The following is a 19,883-nucleotide window of genomic DNA, read 5'->3' as shown; positions in this document are numbered from 1 at the left end:
TTCAAAGTACAGCTTAATGAGCCAGACTAAACACACCGGACAATAGAGCTGTGGGGGGAAAGGGCTTCTCATGGATCTATGGATCAGCTGCAGCTTTAACATCTAACTAGTTTCATTTTTCATCTTTACAAGTTCCATTTCCCTGTTTTGTTGGTATAAACTACATATCAATGAGCGGACTTTCCTGCCTAGGTGATGGTATTGTGTGCTTTGAAAAAGGGTATCGTGGATTATGCTAGAAATAATTTCTGTTTCTTTTTTCTCTCATAGTCACGACCTATTCCCTCACACCTTACTTCAGCAGTTGCAGAGAGTATCCTGGCTTCCGCCTGTGAGAGTGAAAGCAGAAATGCTGCAAAAAGGATGCGGTTGGATAGACAGCAGGTACTGTGTTGTTTGGGGGTCTACCACATCCATATTTATAAATGCACTGGACTCATTTACCTCGGATGCCATGCAGAAGGGTGGTGCAATCCCTTATACGTTTCTCGCTAGCAAGAATAATTAAAATACAAAAGCTGTGGTTCTTTAAATGAATACACAAGTGTGTCTTTGTCTGTATTTACATAAGCTTTGTGAGGGTGTCTAGTATATTTGTAATGTCCAGCTGGATAAAGCTATATATTTGCTTTTTAACGGTTGTAGATTTTAAGGGCATAGTGTGTAATTTGCATACTGGAATTAAAAGGAACAGAACATGCAGTATGTATAATTTACATAAATAACAGAAATGGTGCATGTATCCATGAGTCAGTGTGTTTATCTGCGCACATATTCTCTTTCAAAATGTGTATGCATTTGTAAATGTAAGGTGGAATAGTGTAAGTTTCTGAAAATACCTATTTGCCTGAAACAGAAAAGTTATTGTGATATATAGCAACATGCTGTCAATTAACTTATTAGCGAGTTTTTAAAGCTCATATCAATTTTTATTTTATTTTTTTCTTGTGCGATTATTCACCTATTATAGTGCATGTTAGGATTTCATTATTTTTAATTTGCTGAGAATTGCATGTTTTCTTTCAATTTTTTTAAAATCAAACTGGTAGCTCATTCCAGACTTTGATTATTTAGTTGCTCCACAAATACAGTGAATGTCTAACATTCTTATTGCAAAAACTATTATGCTTTATTTCCCTTCATGATTATCACGAAGTCAAATTGCACTAATATCTCAGTTGTTGCAAAATATGCCTCTTTGATGGTAAATGAACTTTTTTTTGTGCAAAAGAATATTTTTTTAAAGAACATTTTCCTTTTATACATAGTCCATTGAGTTCTTTCAGGTTGTGACCTAACTGAATAAAACATTCTTACTAGTATTGATACATTGATAGTTTAGGATCTGAGAGTGGATATTGCTATTTCTTTTTGCTGTTATATTTTTTGCTAGTATTTTCATTATTGCGGGACACATGCCTTAAGATTTACAAATCACATGGGATGTCAAAGCACTGTAAAGTTAAGTATGGCTTAGTTTAGAAGTAGTGCTCATTCAGACTGTGCAGGTTTTATATTCTCTCATTTGTTCTCTGATTTTTCAGTAAAAAAAAAAAAAAAAAAAAAAAAAGCTACAAAGTCCATGTCCTTACCCCAAGGAGAACTAGAAAAGACTCATGCAAAAGTCAGTGACTTCATCGCACAAAATGAATAGCTAAATTCCCTGGTGCAGCCAGGGTGAGGCAGAGTTTTTGAGTGATTTAAATGAGAATCCCATAATACTGTCCAGGGAGCTAGAGAGCTGTTGAAGCACAAACAATTTTAAAACTGTAGACAGAACTCAAAAAGTGTATTAATAGGATTTTTTTCTTTTATTCGTGGCATTACTGTCACAGAAGGACTTGGTAAGTGTTATCATTGAGGGGAGAGGCATTTCTTTATTTTTCATTACAGAATTAAAAATCTGTGGGTAGAATGGCTCCAAACTGATCACCTTAATTACAACTGTGATGTTAAAGTAGCAAAGTTGCCTGTGAAGAATTGGTGCTGGGTTCTACTTCCTTCAGCTCTGCCCTCTTTTTGGCAGTGAGTTCTGGGAACATTGTGGAGACAGTTGCACCAGCCATTTGGTTGAGCAAACAGTAAGTTAGCTGGGCTGATGTAGCTTTGGTGCTTGCAAAACTATTTGTGAATACAGGATAGATTTGCTGAATAGTTTTGGCTGGAAAAAATTATGGGAGTGTGTGTTAGATAGCTTCATAAAACCTACAGTGAGAAATTTACCCTGCAGGGCAGAATAGTTAAGTCATTAGAGAAGTAGAAAACCTTGGTTCTAGCCCCAGTTCCATTGAAATTTAATTATTTATTCCAAGTATGTGACATTAACAGAATAGACCAAGAGCAAAGCATTCCAGAATATTTCTGAGTGGGGTATTTAACACACACTGCTGTGCTCAGTTCTTATGCTGAGATGGAAGGTAGAACTTTATCCTCACATTTGGGGAGAGTGCCTTGTAGGTAAAAGGGCTCTATGGTTATCCTCTTCCTATTTTTTCCTTTTACTTACTCTAAATTTTCCATCACTTTTCTTACATGTATCCAAAATGAAATATTTTCATCTTAAACAAAGGTTGACAAAGTTCAGTTCACCATGTTGTTTTTCCTGTTCCATAGCCTTAAAAAAAAAGAAAAGAAAAGAAAAAGCAGCCTTGTTTTGTTGTTAACATGTCTCCACTTCTTCTTTTTACACATAACTTTCCCGAATTGGGCATTATACCCATGGGTGGACTCAGGCTTTGAGGATCCTTCAGTGGAAATTTGGGAGGAGGAAAGGGGAAATAAGATTTGGATAATGAAAATTACCACTTCATAAATTATAAGAAGAGATCTTGTAATGGAGGACAAGCATTAAATAGTCCTGGAAAGTAGATTGTTAAGAGGACCTGGTAAGAGCACTCATTCAGCGCTTCCCCTCAGAGCTGAATGGAAGCGTTGCATTAAAGCTGCTTTATTCTTGCACACAGCACAGTGAAGGTTTGCCTTTCATTCTCCAGAGGGGTGATCTGCCTCAGTGAGATGTAATTTGCATCCCCACCACCAGGTTTTTCAGAATATTACCCATAAAACGTGAAGGTATTAATAACACAACGAGTGTTATGCCCAGTCCTGAAGCTAAGACAAAATTTCAGCAGCTTCCTGAACTCCTTTTCTTGTTTTGTTTATGCTCTTTCCTCTTCTCCATTTCTCTTCCCCTGCCTGGCATAACACTGTCCCCGAGCACGAATTTCTGACCATGTAGCATGTACGTCCCTAATGGAAGTCTGTACTTCAGTAAAATAATATGAATTTCCAAACTAAATATTTTTTTGTCTACAGTGTTAATTTTAACAGTGGTTTGATGAAAAACCATCTCAATGATTGCTCAGCAAAAACCCCCTAGCTTAAAAGTCAAAACTATGGAAAATTCTAAAAGAGCTCATTTTTTCTTTTGAACAGAGTATTGGCCGTGCTCATGACTATTAGCTGTTTCTTTCCCAAGTGTTAAACATGGAGGTTTGGCTTATATACTTATGATCCCGTGCACAGATCTGTTATTTCTTTAGAAGAAAGCTTTTCAATTGTGTGTGTGTTTGCATGCATTCAAATACTGCGTCTTATGAATGATTTTCTAGAAGTATTTCTGATAGCTGCAGTGTTTAATATAGCCCTGATCTAGTGATGTTGGTAAGTCTACTAAAGTTAAGTCTGAAGCAGGACAAAGTCATTATTCTACCCACAGGCCTCACATTCCACTGACATGATCTTTGTATTTCTTAACTCAATTTTAAAAATAAGTTAATGAAAACTGGTCTCACTGGTCTCAATTGCTGATTTTCAAAATTAGTTTTTTTCATGGAACTTATTTATTTCATCATGGGAAACTCAATGTAATATTGTCTGTCAGGAGACAAATACCTTCCTGTAGTTTTTGAAACCGTAACAATAAAAGCACTGTCAGTTTCTGAGACTTCTCTCTAAGGAATATAAATGTGTTTACCAGGTCATGGTAGCTTGGACTATAATGCTGTCTGACCGTGTTAGGTGTTACTCAAGTGCCTTCTTTAGCTTCAGTGCCTTTTCATTATCTTGAGATCAAGCTCTGTTGGTTGGCCTGTAGCTTAAGTGCCGAGAAGTCACATATTTGATACCTATTACCTGACTGAAGAGTTCTGTCGCTTCCACTTATTAATTCTGCCTGATGTTAAAAATAATTTATTCCCTTGCACAAATTTGATAGCTTTATGTATTGAAATTGTATAGGTTTACTGCTACTACTGCCAACTGGTGAAATACTCATGACACTGGGCTGGATTTGGTTGATATTTCCACAGTCCAGATCAGGCCGTGGGAACAGAGGCAATGCAGAGCTTTTGTGTTGCTCTCCAAATCATCTCTGCTGAGTCTGGATACTGAAAAAGGGTAACACCAGTCTTGAATTTTGAGGACTTTTTACATCACGGTTGATAAAAAATGTTGAAACAATAATTGGATTGACCTGCTATGACTTGCTTCAGTCAGAATAGAAGAGTCTTTATCTGAATCCTTAAGATTTCCTGTGCTTCCGAGTGGATGCTCTCCTGGGGTAATCCTTCAAGATCCTTATTACATCTCTAGCAATATTCAGTGTGGAGCAGCTGCACTGAAGTGGAGGTTCTGGACTATCAACAAGGGAGTCATGAAACAAATTAAGTAGAGCTAAAATACAGCCCTTTTTACATGCATTCATTACATGTGGTAAACAGGTGTACAGGCTTATTTATCTTCACTTTACAAACTAAATTGTGTCTTTGTTGGGCAAAAGAAGAATGGTTAAATAAGTAGAAAAGTCTGGAGAAAGTCATCCCGTCATTACTGTCCTGGGGAGTGAACAGAGGTTGGGATGCTTGTTTTGTGGGCCACTGCTCCAGAGGGTCTGTGGCTCTGCTTGTTGTCAGTCACACAAATGGAAGTTCCCTTGTAAGACCTTAACCGTTGTCAGTCTCTGCTTCTTCTGAATAGGTATATGGATGGTGTAGCTTTTATAAAACCTCATCATACTACAGCCTGGACCAGTGTTGGGCTATGGTAGTCTGTGGAAAGTGGAGGTGGATTAACCTTGTTACTGTCCTGTGTGAAATCAAAAAGACCAATGAAAATTCTTCAAGGGAAGATCTAAGAGGAAATAGTTTATATACATCAGTATGCGAGAGGACCTTCCCCTTTATTTTTACTAAGGAAGATGAAAAGGTGAAATCTTCCTTTGGGAAAGCAAATAAGAACAATACTAGGAAGAAATTGCCTTCACCCTTATTTGGACACAAGTGGGTCTTACAACAGCTGCCTTTTGTTTCATTGCTTTGTCGTTTAGAATTGGTTCTTTTTGCATGCTGCCATGTTGCAAAATTTATGAATGAGCATTTTTCTTCTAATTGAAATAAGTTTTGGGCGATCGAGACAAAATGTCAGCACCTGGAAGCCAGGGGGGAGGATGAATATGGGATAGCAGGAAAAGAACCGAATCATAGAGTACGACGTCTGTAGAAGCGTATGGACCTTTTTATGGATGTGTCATGTATAGTTAGCCAGATCATTTAGAAAACTGAGGTAGCTTCATTGGCACCATGTTGTTTTGTATTACTTAGGAATCTGGACCTTTGAGAATTCATTATCATATTTGTAGATAGGAGAGTAGTGGTCACATAAGATTGCTGTGGACTGGATTATCTCCTGGACTCAGTCCATGTTATTTTAGCAATTTGACCTCTGTTTCGGTGAGTAGTATCACTGAAGGGCTACCATAGCATGCAGAGTTTTTGGGTAGCCAAAGGAGTGAGCTACATACACTTCTTTCATCCTTATGCCCCAAGTAATCGGACATACAGTGTATGATTCTTTTGTTGTTACACAGCAAATGACAAGTTGAACCCAAAGAGAGCTTAAGCTCAGAGGAAAATGAAATTTATCTTCTATATCTCCCATCCTAACAAAGGCATTTCTCAGCCAGAGCTGGTGCTTTTTAAATTAGTGGGCTTTTCACTGAGTGCTTGTCAGTCAATATTTTATAGGATATACGTGATAAGAAAAAGGGTTTCTGCATTTTAAGTTTTTTTAAATGTGAATTGAAAGGGTACAATTTCTTTTCATTCCAGAGACCAACTGAAAATAACAACAGTCAGACAACTGTAAAGCCTGACAAAGGTGGTGTACTCATACCTTCGCTGCACAGACATCAGAATACTTTTATTGTAAAATTTGTAATTTGCTTAGTTTGATTTAATTCAACTATTCTTTATCAGTATCTATTAGGGTATGTGTATGTTTCCATGTGCACATGGGAGACAATTTCACTGAACAAATCAGTTATATGCAGATTAACTTTAATTCTTCACATGAGATCGTATTTGGAGATGGCTGCAAGACAACTTTGCAGTTGCAAGAATATTACTTACTCCATCTCTATCTCTGCTTCAAGTATTTCACTCTTTGCTAGGCATCTCAAAAAAGTTCGCTCAATATAAATGTTAATTTTTTTTTTAATCATAAGGTTAAAAGGTATGATGTGAGATAAGGATAAATGTGCAGGTTATATTTCTGAGTCTTGTGGAAGCTAACAGTTTATTTAGTTACAAAAGCTAAACTCAATCAAAAAAATCTTTGATTATTTAAGCTTTTCAAGTTGATAAGAGCAAGTCTATGCACTGTGCACAGACTATCATGCACTATGATGCTGTGAAGTGGTTCTTTATGATAAACACTGAATACATTTTTAAGAAACTTTTCATCAGGATGACAGCTATAATTTTTTTCCATGCTGTGATTTGTAACCAGGCAAATTAAATATCAGTAATCATCCTGGTGGAGTGAAAGATAATATCTAACCCCCAAGGAAGAGAGAGTTTAACGATCCCAGGTTTACACTGAAACATAAATGAATATAAATTTGCAAATAGGCACTTTACATACATTCTTCACCCCCGTTCTAGTTTGGGGGATAAAAGGAAGGCAAATATAAAGTTTTCAGTGCTTTAGTAGCATATGAATAGGGTGTTAAGAATATTGCAACATTTAATAATTTTAACAGTATTGCTTTTAGCTGTTAGAGGAGTAGGTGGCTATTAGGTTTCTGACAAAGCAATTATGGCCTAGACGCATATGCTGGGAGCTGACCTGACATTTGCCTCTGGATAGTTGTCATAGCAGCAACCTGAATAGAGCAGCTTGATACGAGTGCCGGTTGCAGACTGGATACAGGTTCTGCGCTAATGCAATACATCTGCATATTAACAAAAGTGCACATGTACTGCCACTTGGAAATCACTGCTACTGCGTTTCCTTCCATTTATATCTAATTCCTAAATGTTTAGTATTAAAGAAATTGAGGTTTGAAAGGAATTGTTAATAATCTGCCTCCATACAATTTCTGGTGCCGTTTCTCTGCATGTAACAAGGGAGTTGACCTAAAGAAAGACTCTTCAAGCACAGTTTTATGAAAAAAAAAAACCCAACCTAAAAGTCTGACTGTTGCAGACCAGGAGCAGTTTGTGTCTCTGTTAAGAAGGAAGGATATTACTGGCAGAAAAATTACAAGTTATTGTAAAACTGTTTTGGAAGAAATTAATTAAAAATCTGAATTGCAAGTGAGGGCAAGAGACCTTTAAACCTTCCTATTTGAGGACAGAGAATTTGTGTTTCAGCTGTGCCACTAATGCACAGCTTCTAAATCTTGACACTGACCAGTTATTTCCTGTATTACCCTTCAGACAGCAGGAAAGAAGGAAGATATATTTATTTGTGTCCCCATATGTATGTTGTTGTTCTCTTTCCTGATCAATGGGTAATGCAGCTCCCAGGAGGAAGGACAAAACAAACTGTAGGGTTCTTAAATGCTCTCTTTATTCTGTTATTCATATTGTCTGGGTTTGTATCAAGGGCAGATGTGGACAATATTGATTACAGAAAAGGGAGTTATGCAAAAACATCTCCCAGTGGATGCTGGAGAATGCTGTGCTGAGGCAGTGCTTCTGTTGCAGAAAGCTGCAAATTCAGAAGGCGCACGAAGAAGGGGGTTTGTTTCAGGGAGACACAATCCTTGCCACAGCTATTCAGCATGCAGGAAGAGCACATCAACTATACATCCTTGTTAGAGGTGGAGGAGAAAGCATCAGGAGTTCCCTTTCACTTGGGTTTCATGGAGACTAATTTGCTCTAGAGGATGAGAAAGAAAAGGCACTTCATCCATGCTGACCACAAGTGGCAGCAGTGCGGAGGGATGGGGCCATGTCCTCTCTCTGTCATATATTTACATAAGACCTGAAAAATTCCAGCTCAAAGTGATTTTCGCTTCAGAATGGGAGGCTTGTGGAGTCTTAGATAATAGAAAAGAGCAAAGGGAAGCAGATAGTTCACTTAACATAAAGCAAACAAATACAAACTGGAATCCCGAAACGCACAAGAGGCAAAAGTCACTGTAACTTGCAAAGAGCTGAATGCCTCTTACACTACAGAAGCTTTATTAATAATAGCTTTTTGTATTCAGACATCTCTGTGATTTGGTATTTAATAGGGATCAGAGAGATTTCTGCCCTTCAGTACTTTATCCTTTTTTATCTGTGTTCAAAATGATCACTAAGTCGACTGTAACGTCCTTGGATATCCACATGCTGGTTTGCATTTCGGGCCTCGTTCACTTCCATTGTTTCCACACCTAATGATTATTTGACTTCTGAGTTGGTCTTTGGTTTGCTTTTGTGGTTCCAAATGATATGCTTTAACCACTGAGGCACAAAATGTTATGCAGGCACCGTTTAGCTGCATGTGGATTATTGTCAAGAGATCAAATTATGTACTGGTATCGGGAAACTTAGCTTCCTACCCAGAATGCACTGACCATATTGTCAAGGGGAAGAAAATAAGCGGTATGCATTGTAATTTTAAATCCTGCTGCCTTTCAAGTCAGTAGCAAAATTCCTGATTTCAGCAGTGCTGAATAGGGTTCTGTTATTAGCAGATGCAGCCCGAAGGGGCTGCCGGGTATCACAGGGCAACCCCCCTCCTGCCATGCTCCAGCCCAAACTACATTAAATTTGCTACATGTATTAGAAAGGAATAATGTGCAAGGCATGCAATTGCAAATAATTTCATGCCTTGGATTTACAGTGAGGCCCTAAGGTGAGCAGCTAATTTTTCACCTCAACACAGAGATCATTAAATTAGAAAATGCTTTATTTTTCCAGGCTTTTGTTGCTGAGCATGTATGGTTGAATTTCAAGCTGCTGGCTTCAGAGAACACTTTAAAACACTCTGAGCTGCAGTAAGATCTTGAATGTGAAGTAAAACTGATGCCATTGTAAGTTTTCTGTTCTGGAGTTTGATAAAGCTGAAGGCTCAGAAATGGAGTGTTGGGTTGTTTCTTGGACAGGAACTTTTAAACAACCTTATCCCCCTTCCTACTATTGGTGAAATGAAAATGAACAGGGATGGGAACAGCCTTCTTCCCTGTGTCTTTATTACCCAAGGAGGTAATAAAGGAGGCAGAAGAGGAAAGGCTGGTGGAAATGTAGATGTAAAAGTTCTCTCCTCAGGCCCAAAGATGGAGGGTTTGGAGTCAGGGCTTTTGTTCTGCCTGCTCCCATGTTGAAAGCCAGGAATAGAGAGCTTTTTACATATCCCTCCCTTTCATACAGCAAGAAGTTATTAAATACGAAGCCTTTTCTTGCCTGTCAGATGTTTATAGCATAGAGAGTATTTAAAAGCATGATTTTGTCTTTCCTTTCCTGTGTTTAGCTAATGACTTCATTGCACATACCCTCCTGCCTACAGCACAGGCAGAAACTGGTGAGCAAATCCCTGTTATCATGTGGAGTTTGGGCCAATTTAATGAAATCAGTGCAAACCCACTGTGCATATGCAACTCTTATTTCTCAAGAGTGGCGTATTTTGGTTTTGGTTAATGAATTACTAGATTTAGAAGACTTTAAACAATCATACATTTCTACTAAATTGAAAGCACCAGTTGCATGGTGGATTCAGATGTATTCCTTGGTTAGAACGGTGTGATTCTCCATGCAGAAAATATATGTAGAAATGTACGCACAGGCTGCTTATGTTTGGTAGCAGGAACATGTTTGTGATTCAACAACTGGCTTGATGTCCCTAAACTAAATTTAGAAACATATTTTTCTAAGAAAAAAAAAAAATAATAAGCTGTGGGAGCAGGAGCTGAGTGCATTGCCTGGGAGCAGCACCAGCTGCTAAAGAGGCTAGGCACAGGGCAAGGCAGCCAAGCGGGCTGTGGCCAGCAGCCCAGGCATCATGCCAGAAGAGTCCTCCCCTGAAATGAGAATATTTGGGGAACAGATTTGTACTGCAGTGCAGAAATTTCATGCTTATTACTCATGGTATTTCATATTAAGCTTCAGTTTTACTGTCTCCATTAATGAAGCAGATCAGAAAGTGCATCCTCCAAAGGCCAGTCAAAGATCATTTCTTTGTTTTTTCCAACGGCTTATGCAACTCTAGTTTGATGATTGTGGAATCAAAAGGCCATACCCCAAAGCATCACTTCTTATCTACTGAATCTTTTAAAATACAGAGCCTTCACAGTACTGAAGTTAAAGGACATGCACCAAGTTCTGTCAAAAATTTAGAGCAGGTCTTTTTCAGTAACAAAACATTTTCTTTCTATTAAATAGTTTGAGACAGGGTGGGGAGGTCAGGGTTTTTTTTTAAATACCTTTTATTTTTAAAATATTTTTTTCTTTTTTTTTTTTAAACTGTAAAAGTCAAGCTGTCCCTGAGGCAGTGTTCAAAAACAGACATCTGCATTAAATTCATAGAAAGAATTTTGGTTTTCACAAACATGCAGTTCAAGCTTTAACACAGATTTGAAATAAAATCATTAACAATCAAATGTATCAAACACAGAGTAAAATATCTTTAAAATATCTGAACCTACTGTTGAAAACAAGACCCAGTCATTTAGTGCATGCAAAAAAGTAATTGCTCACTCTCTAACAGAGAAGAAAACTGTTTTTTTAAAAAGCAGCTATCTATAACTCCCACTTGAATTTACCTGTGGAAGCGACGCCATGCTGTAAATATGGCAATATGCTGGAATCTCCAGTATGCTTATTTTTTTCCTTTTCAAAGCAGAACACACAGACATTTTTAATTAGTTGAAACTGAGGAAGTTAATTCAGCATTGACCTCAAATGCTTCATGTCTAGGCTGTCATCTTCCATTTCTAAACGAAGAAGAATTTAATTTAGAATCTAATATAAAGTGCTTTGGTCCATTCCCCCTGCCACACACTCCAATATATGTAATCTTAAAAGAAAGTGTGGGGCAGAAGAGAAATAGGAAGAAGTGCTCAAAAGTCCAAATCATACCCCATAGTTTTTCAATAAAGCCTTTTTGGTAGTTGCATCTCCATACACCAGAGCTAGCAGGTGTATGGAAAGCTGTTTCATGTCAAGAAAACATGCTGTCGGTGGTGGGAGTGATACCAGTTGTAATGCAGTAGACGAAGAGACCTATAGTGGGAGGTTTAATTATGTTGACCGTGATGATATTGTAGTAATAAATCTGCAAAGCTGGCACAAGCATTGCTCCAGTACTCCCACACACTTTTCCCCTGCATGCTCTCTAAACATTTGATTCATGAGTTTAAAAATTTTCTCTGTTGGTGCTCTGGTGCCACAGTCCTCCTGCACTGAATGAGGTAATGCTGAGCTGAAGGTGTTGCGCATCATAGTCACTAAAAAATGGCATGTTGGCAAGGAGGAACAGAAATGTCTCTGCCTATAGGAACGCCTCACGGAGATAATTTCTTGAGGTCAGTATGCATAAGTATGAAAAATGCAGAGAAAAATGCTTGACTGTGGTCATAAAAGTGGAGCTGCCTGAGGCATAGAAAGGCTTGCTCTGAATGAGAGGAATACACCACGAAGGAGGAATTTCTCTCACTTTGCATCCTTCTGGTTCAGCAGTAAGTACTGCTACGCCTTTGTCATCATGCATCAGTTTCAGGAATACATTGATTCATTCAGCACCATTACCTGCAGGCAAGACTGCTCTTGGGATGGGAAAAGATGGCATGTTTTCTTGCTATTTATATTGTTTCTGTTTGGAAAAAAGGTCAGATATTCAGACTCTTCCATTTGTACCGCCTGTCAATGTGGAAGCAGCAAAAATGATCAGTAGCCATGTTCTTCTTCAAGATGCTGGCCACTGCAAAGAAATTGACTTTGAAAGGACTAGAGGGACTAAGCAGTAATGTAAGAATAAGCGTAACATAATCTGTATTTCATTTCCACTGAAGTTTTACCTTTATTTACTTCATATTTTCAGCTAAACTAATTTCAGCAGGGGCATCCGAGGCCCTAGAGTTTGTTATGCAGTGCTTCACTTTTGGGATCAGGCATGTACCAAATGAGCTCTCTTAGGAGCAGATTTAGCAAGCCGGCTCCCATGGTCCTGTGCCTGGAGCTGTCTTAGGCTGAGAGATCTGTGGAGGTGGCACAGGGAAAGAAAGGATCCTTTTGTATCCTCTCTGTTCCCATCCTCTGTGGCAGGCTGAAGGAGTTAGAGATGGAGTCTCCCAAGGGAAACTGTCTTTCCTTTGAAGGAAAATGTTGGCTGAGAAGGAGTGGGGAGGTGCAAATAGAGGAGGCAGGGATTCTGAAGGTTGGCTACGGAAACAAGGCCTAAATCAGTAACTTATCAAAAGGCCCAAGGCAAGGGTCATGCTGTGCTGTTCTTTAGGTTGGAGCTAAAATCTGCCTTTGTTTCCTGCCTATCCTGAGAGGAAGAAATTCTGTATGAGAACCGGGCCCTAACAAATCTGTGCTGGTACAACAGGGAGGATCAAAAGTTCCACCTGCCCCCTCTCTTCTGGTGCTCCTCTGCGAAGCAGAAAATGGTGACCCTGTAGACTCTTCTGCTCTTTGCATGGCACCTTTGTCTGAATTTGAACCACTTTCTCTGTTGAAAATGTCACATGTATTTTGTGAAATGTGGCGTGAGCACATAGGAGTTTTGCCAAAATTCAAAGGCATTGGCAAAATTCATGTTTTCAAACCAGGTCCAGTTCTGCCTCTTACATGCCTATAGCTGTTTGTAATCTGGTGCTTGCCATCATTGGACACATTATTTAAAATTCCACTGAGGAAGTCATTGCTGTGCATACACTGCAGTGCACTATGCAGTCTTGCGGTATGCACCTCTCTTTTATGTTGAGACAACTTTCAATTAATAGTAGTGACACCATTAACTAACTAAATTTTTTCATACATTAAAATTCTCTCAAAAAATAAAGAGCATGACCATGTCCAAAATAACTTATGAAATAGCTTATAAAGGGTAATAACTGCAACCTACAACAAGAACTATAGAGCAAGTTAACTTGTAGGACACTTTCCATCATTAGTCCACCTCATATGTGATTGCTACATTGAGTTACACTTTTTAACATTCCTTTGTCCCTGATGGAAAAAAAAAAAACAACACACCAGGGAAAGCACATTCAGAAATCAACTATCTAGAACTTCACTACAGAACAGTAAGTTTATCTTAAGCACCACAGAAAAAGATAAATGCTATCCTTTTCCATTTGGACAGAGAGAGACGTGGTCCTTCAGAAGAACCCAGTTTCTCTTTCCCCAGTCACTTTGCATCACAGTTACCTAGGATGTAGGAATAGCTCATCCATGTGTCCATGCTCAACCAGCAGCACTGGTGACCTCTGAAAGCTCATGTTGCTCTTCTGCTATCACAGTGGCTAATGAACTGGCTAAAGCTGACAGGCTATGAAAAATGATCCCTCAGCTTTGCTATTGCTACAACAAAAGTGATTCTCTGACAACTCCTTGCAACAGCCATACGAGTATCTCTTCCAAAAGTTTTCTGTTCTGCAGGTGAAGTGACAGTGGTGAAAAAACAAGACTCAAACACTGCAATGTGAAAACACTAACTTTTTATTTAAGGTTAACATACCCATTCCAGTCTATAATGTGCTGTTCTATCAGAAATGTAGAAGACTGAGGTTCATTTTTCTCTATTCTACACAGTAACACCTTTCTATTTTGATCTTCTTTTTCCATGTCAGTCTCATGCTTTCATTTCTTGTTGAACACTGGCTCATGTCATGCCTGGTGACAGCACCGATGCTGGCAGTTCATTTCAGTGTTAATAACCTGAGAGCAAAAGGAACCTACTGCCCTTCTTATCTGAAACTGAAGCATGGTGCTTTCTTTTCTCGGCTCTATACCTCGTGTCAGGAGGACAGTTTGGAGGTCCTTGAACTTTTGGCAGCTAACAACATTTTGATAGACAGTCTTCAAGTTGCCGCATCACCATTGGCATTACAGGGAGTTTAGAAGCCTAACTGGACTCTGTATTATACCTGATTTAGGCTATACCAATATTTCCTCACCATCTAAATAATTGTATTTATTTTTTATCTAAAATATGAAAACCATTTTGATATTGGACTGCACAGCAAAATCATCATTAATACCTAGACTTCTGTCAGTAACGTGTTTGATGCAGTTGCATCTGCATGCTAGGACACTTTTTCATATAAAGTTATGTCTATGACAGAAAATTCTACGCTGAGACCAATGTGCACTCCGTGTAACGATGAGATGATAGACAGAAACAAGGAGGGTGGGATACGGAGTATGCACTACTGGGTCACAGGCAAGAGACAGGCAACAATCTCTGGGTGTTTAAGAAGGGGACACCTTCCAGACCCTGCAATGGGAAGCAAGAATCCCATGGCTCGCCTTCCTTTAAATGCCCTGCTCTGTACAGATGATGATGACTGCTTACCCTGGCAGCTGCTTCTCTGTGCAGGAGCCAGAAAACTCTAAGCTAAGACTGATGTCTCTCCATGTAATGATGAGATGATAGATTCACAGCTAAAGCATGAATATTTAGTTTAGCTGGAATACCCAGCTCCAACTGAGCTACAAATTGAGTAGTATGTCACACAAGAACAGGCTTTCTCATTTTTCAACATACTTGATTCAAGTAAGTAAAAGTGAAGGAAATAATGCAGAGAGAGTGGTAGAGAAAAACGTGGTCTAGATCTGATAACAGAGGGTGGGAAATAGAAAGCGATGCGGTCCCCCAGCTGTTCCTTACGAGAGGAGAAATAGTGTGCATGCCTGAGGACAGCAGTTATGGCCCTCTTGGTTTTACTGATAAATCCACCCCTGAATTATAAAAACAATTCATAATTTAAAGAATATCTGGCATGATTTCTGTGATATTATTTGAACTTGACTTTGTGTTTTATTTTAGCCAATTTGCTTAAATTTACTCTTAGTACTTCTGGGGAAAACCTCAGGGGTCTTTCTGCTGGTTATGCATACACCTCATCCATAATTCTAGTACCTGACAAAAACCTAGAATGCTGTTTATGAAGGACAACTAAATTTAAAGGGAAGGGAATCTGTCCAGAGGTGCAATTATTTTTTTAATCTATCTGCCCTGATGATTTTGGACAGCAGGTTATGAGAGTGTCAGTGGATGCATCATTTTAAAGAATACTGTGACTAGCCTGAGAGATGGAGAAATACCCAAGTATAGAGATATGTATATAAAATACATATATATGTATAAAAACATAGATATCTGTCTTGGAAAGCTACCAGAGAATAACTTTGCCCCTCAGATAAAATATATCTCTGGTGTGTTTTAAATATTTTTGTAAACAGACTGCAAAGATTCTAGCAATTCAATGTTCAGGTTTCAGCTATGAGTCTGGAGTGATGAGTTGAAATCTCAGGTAGATGTTAATTTTGGATTAATAATCCCTCAATTATTGAAAATAAATACTGAAAATTTTATAGAACTTTATTCAAAATAGTTCTGAACTGAAATAGTTTTCAACTGAAAATGAGGCTTTTGCTCATTGTGTTGTAAGGGAAATAAGGCTTTCTGGGGAAGGTAGTAACTTCTATTAGATCAGCTTTTGGGCACAGAAGTTCTTCTCCCGGTCTACAAACCTTACCTTGCCTCCATGCTTAGATCACAGATGTAAGAGTACCTTCTACAGTATTAAAAGATGTTGTCCTTTTAAAGGACTATAAATATTCAGTAGTTTGAATATGAGGGTCAGGCAATGCAAAGGACTACTCTGAAGTTTCATTTGGACTTCAAACTCAGTGAATTATGTAGGTCGGTAGTCCCTAGTCTTGAACAGGTTTTATTTAGTCAGTAGTAATCCCAACACAAACCTTAGCAACTGGAGAGGGGAAAAAGAATGTGCAATGGAAACCAAAACTAAAGTGAAAACTCACATCCATCATTTGCAGAAATACCGTTTCCATCATTGCTTAAGCATACTGAGTCAACGGCCTTACTGCAGCATTAAAGGAAAATTTAGCCTACCATGATGTGCTAAAATGTTTAGCTGTCTAGGCTTTCAGGGTATTGGTCGTAAAATTAAAAGCTGGGTCAAACACTAGAGAATTAATTTAATAAAATTAAAGCTAACAAAAGATCCTTCTGTCAGAACAATGTGTGTCATCGAAGCAGTTAGCAATATCATCACTTATTAAGATTACCTGACACTTCCCATTATAATACTCAGTATGCAGTTTGGTGACAAATTCATGACCCTCAGCCCCCAGGGATTACGTATACCATCCTGTATGTCTTCCATCTGTTGAACTCTTTCAGAGAAAACGTCAGACATTTCCAAGAATGAGGAAAATGTTGTTCTTTAAGGGTAGTTTGATGTGTTTACAATTCTTTAAAAAAAAAAAAAGGCTCTGTGTTTGATCTTGACAATATAGTAGTGTCATTTACGCCAAGGATGTGCCACTGAATGCACATGCTTATGCAGTCAAAACATTTTAGTTTCTACATTCCCAGTTTATTTGAATTTCAGTGGGTGTGACTAGGATTCTGATCTCAGTGCAGAAAGGAGGGGAAGAGAGTTGAGGCTGTGAATGATGACAGGAGGAGAGATGACAAGGAACGAAGGGAAAGTGAGGTTATGAGATGGGGTTGGATGAGGAAGGGAGTAGCTGAGCCTGATGGTATGAGGGAAACTGGTCAGATGAATTAAAGAACTAGTGGTGAAAGAGGGTCAAATATGACTGCGGAAAAATAACGTAGGTTGAAAACAGGAGCTGCCTTAGTTAATTGTGAAGCCTGCTGTTGCTCCTTGTGGGACAGGATTTTGGGAATTAGGAGACTGTTGGGAGTCTGAGGAGGGAGAGGAAATCTCAGATGGGACCATCAGTGGATGTGACACTGATTAAATACAAATAAGGAAATGAAAGGGCTTGATTTGCTGAGGCTGCTCAGGTATCAGGGAGCAAGGGACTTGTCTGGAAAGGAGAGATTAGGATTTGCTAGGCAAGAAGATGGAAACTGAGTTGGAGAGTAGCAGATGAAATTGGAGAAGCAAAGAGAATGGGGTGAGGAGTCACGAATTTGGAAAAGACAGGGTAAAATAAGTTTGAAGAGACAGAGCACAAGATAAACATTATCGGGTCATGGGCAGGGAAATGGCAGTGATTTCTGAGTGTCTAAGAAGGGATCGCCGTCTGGACCCTGCAATGGGAGCCAGGAATCCCATTGCTTATCCTCCTTTAAACGTCCTGCCCTGTGCAGATGATGATGGCCACTTACCCAAGTATCTGCTTCTCTGTGCAAGAGCTGAGATGGGCAGAGAGCTCCCAGCCCCGCAGACCCCTGCAGATTCACCGGGGTGCCCCATGATGGAACTTCTGAGTTTCTTCCATTATTTTAAAAATTAAGTTACACAAAGAGAAGCCCATTATGTTGTTATGGTTGCAGAACTCAAGTGCTTTACATATTAGGTAATGCTAGCTTAAGGTTGCCTGTGTTGCCAGAATCTCACCATCTGAAAAACAGTGATAAAAGTCCTATCTAACAGGAGTATTGTGCAGATTAATTGAGTATGCTTTGAAAAGTGCTACATGGTTTTATCATGTGTTTCTGTTTATTTTACTTTTGATTCAAAAATCATAGAAATAAATTGGTGGGTTCCAAATGGGAAAAATATATGAAACATTATCTCCTTTCTTCTAAAGCCATACTACAAGCTACTGAGGCTAAAAAGAAAAATTAAAGCACATGAAAGCATGTTTTGTTTTTTCATGTGAATGTTTGTTTTTTTCCTATGCTGAAAAAATGGAAGACCATATGCAAATATATGGTCCCTGACTTGACTATCTATTTGAATACTAATCTGTATTTGAGGTTTTTTTAACCTCAGAGTGGTATTCTAAGATAAGTGTTTATTGACAGGAACAACAAGCAGTCCACATTTTTCAGTTTAACTTATTAAAAAAGAAAGTATTGAGAAACATGAGGCAAAAATGTGTTTGCCTTTTTGTCTCTTTTCTAGTTGAGTGGGAAAAAATCACCTTGATAGGAGCGGCTGAAAGTTGGCATTATCAGAGTTGTTCATTTGTCAGTCTGGTAGACACTGCTTTTCATGAAAGCAGTAGTTAAACGCATGTCGAGCTCTTTGCCATTTTGGAACATACCATTTATATTCTTGTTGCAGAAGTTTTGTTAGCTTTATGGTCAGCTAGCATTGTCCACGTGAGTTGCTGTGCATACACACTCACTTTTGGGATTTGCATTTACACATTAGCAATGCCTATTGCTAACAGTGGAGGCAAGGCAATGGTGCTGCTCTCTCTTAATGTGGACAGAATTTCTGACACTTGTGTATATATGGGATCAAAACTCAATGTAACACAGAACTGCCAGGCCTTCTTATATTAACAAGCTATTACTTTTTTGTATTATTTTGGTGGTGGTGAAGGAGAGAGGGAACAGAAAGGCAATGGCATTGTTAGAGTTGCTTCCACGAAGGACAGACTTGAAAAGAAGTGTGTATGCTGTGCCTCCACTGGCATGGGGAACAGGAGGCTGGGACACTGCTGGTGAGCCTTGCTCTTCCTACCACAGTCATGACATTCTGCACTGGCATCTGTGTTGCTGTGGATGGGATTTCCTTTTGAACTATTCATTAGCTGCTCAGAATATCAGTCAGAGCAGAGCAGGGTTTCTTCAGTATACAGGTTATGCAATAGTTCATGAAATCTTTTCTTAGTATGTGCTGTCCTTAGAGGGTTACTTAATTGCTTCCATGATTAAAAATAAAATAAAATAAATTGCATCTGTCTGCTCTTTTAAGGAAGAAATTGTGGTCTTCTTGTACAGACCTGGACATAAAACTGAGACATAGGTATCTCTGATACATACCAAGTTGAGGATCACAGTATGTGCTTCATGCTTCCACTACCAGATAACTTTGTATTTTAGCATGCTTTTGTACCTAAAAGGTATTTTTGCATTTCTGTGATTTCCATCATTTTCCAGACTTAAATTACTTCTCCTCCAAAATAAATTCAGAAGAGAAATATTGTTAGAAGGGTGATTTATTTCCATTGCCATATACAAAATGAAGATAGCATAAGTCAAATTCTAGATGGACAAATGTTTTATCCACATCTTGTTCATACTTCTTATTAAAGGTAAATTATAAATAGTTCAAAAATGGGTAGTTAATACTTTGCAGGTTTTATAAATTTGTTATGAATTACAGCAGTGTGTTCCAGGCAGTTAGGTCAAACATATTAATAAATGGCTATTAATTGTTACAGATTATTATGAAATTATTTTGTTGATTTTAAATAAAATTTTAAATAAATTATTAAGCCTTTCCAGTGTGAACATAATATAGGTGGAAACAAGAAGCACTGAATGACTAACACAGAATATAAAAAAGATCTCAGTTCTGGAACAACACTATGGTTAATTTCTACATGAGTTTAAAAGCAAAGGCATTTAAGATGTAAAGAAAGAAGAGAATGAATCTACACAGGATAAATCTCAGGTATACAAAAGTGGATATATTCATGCTCTCTCTC

The 19,883-nt window shown here is 38.4% G+C and overlaps 1 protein-coding gene across 5 annotated transcripts in view; it reads left to right on the top strand.

Annotated features, from left to right (window-relative positions):
* NOL4 (nucleolar protein 4) overlaps window positions 1-19,883 on the top strand; it is a gene marked incomplete at both ends in the record, with an annotated part of 194,080 nt that overhangs the window by 159,386 nt on the left and 14,811 nt on the right. For all 5 annotated transcript variants that reach the window (XM_082499021.1, XM_082499020.1, XM_082499024.1 and 2 more), the window contains one exon: window positions 271-384. In XM_082499021.1, coding sequence (XP_082355147.1) covers window positions 271-384 — 114 coding nt within the window. The remainder of the gene's footprint in view (window positions 1-270; window positions 385-19,883) is intronic.

The sequence above is a fragment of the Vanellus vanellus genome (assembly GCF_965231255.1).
Source record: "Vanellus vanellus genome assembly, chromosome: 2".
Lineage (NCBI taxonomy): Eukaryota > Metazoa > Chordata > Aves > Charadriiformes > Charadriidae > Vanellus > Vanellus vanellus.
This window is presented reverse-complemented; position numbering and strand designations above follow the sequence as displayed.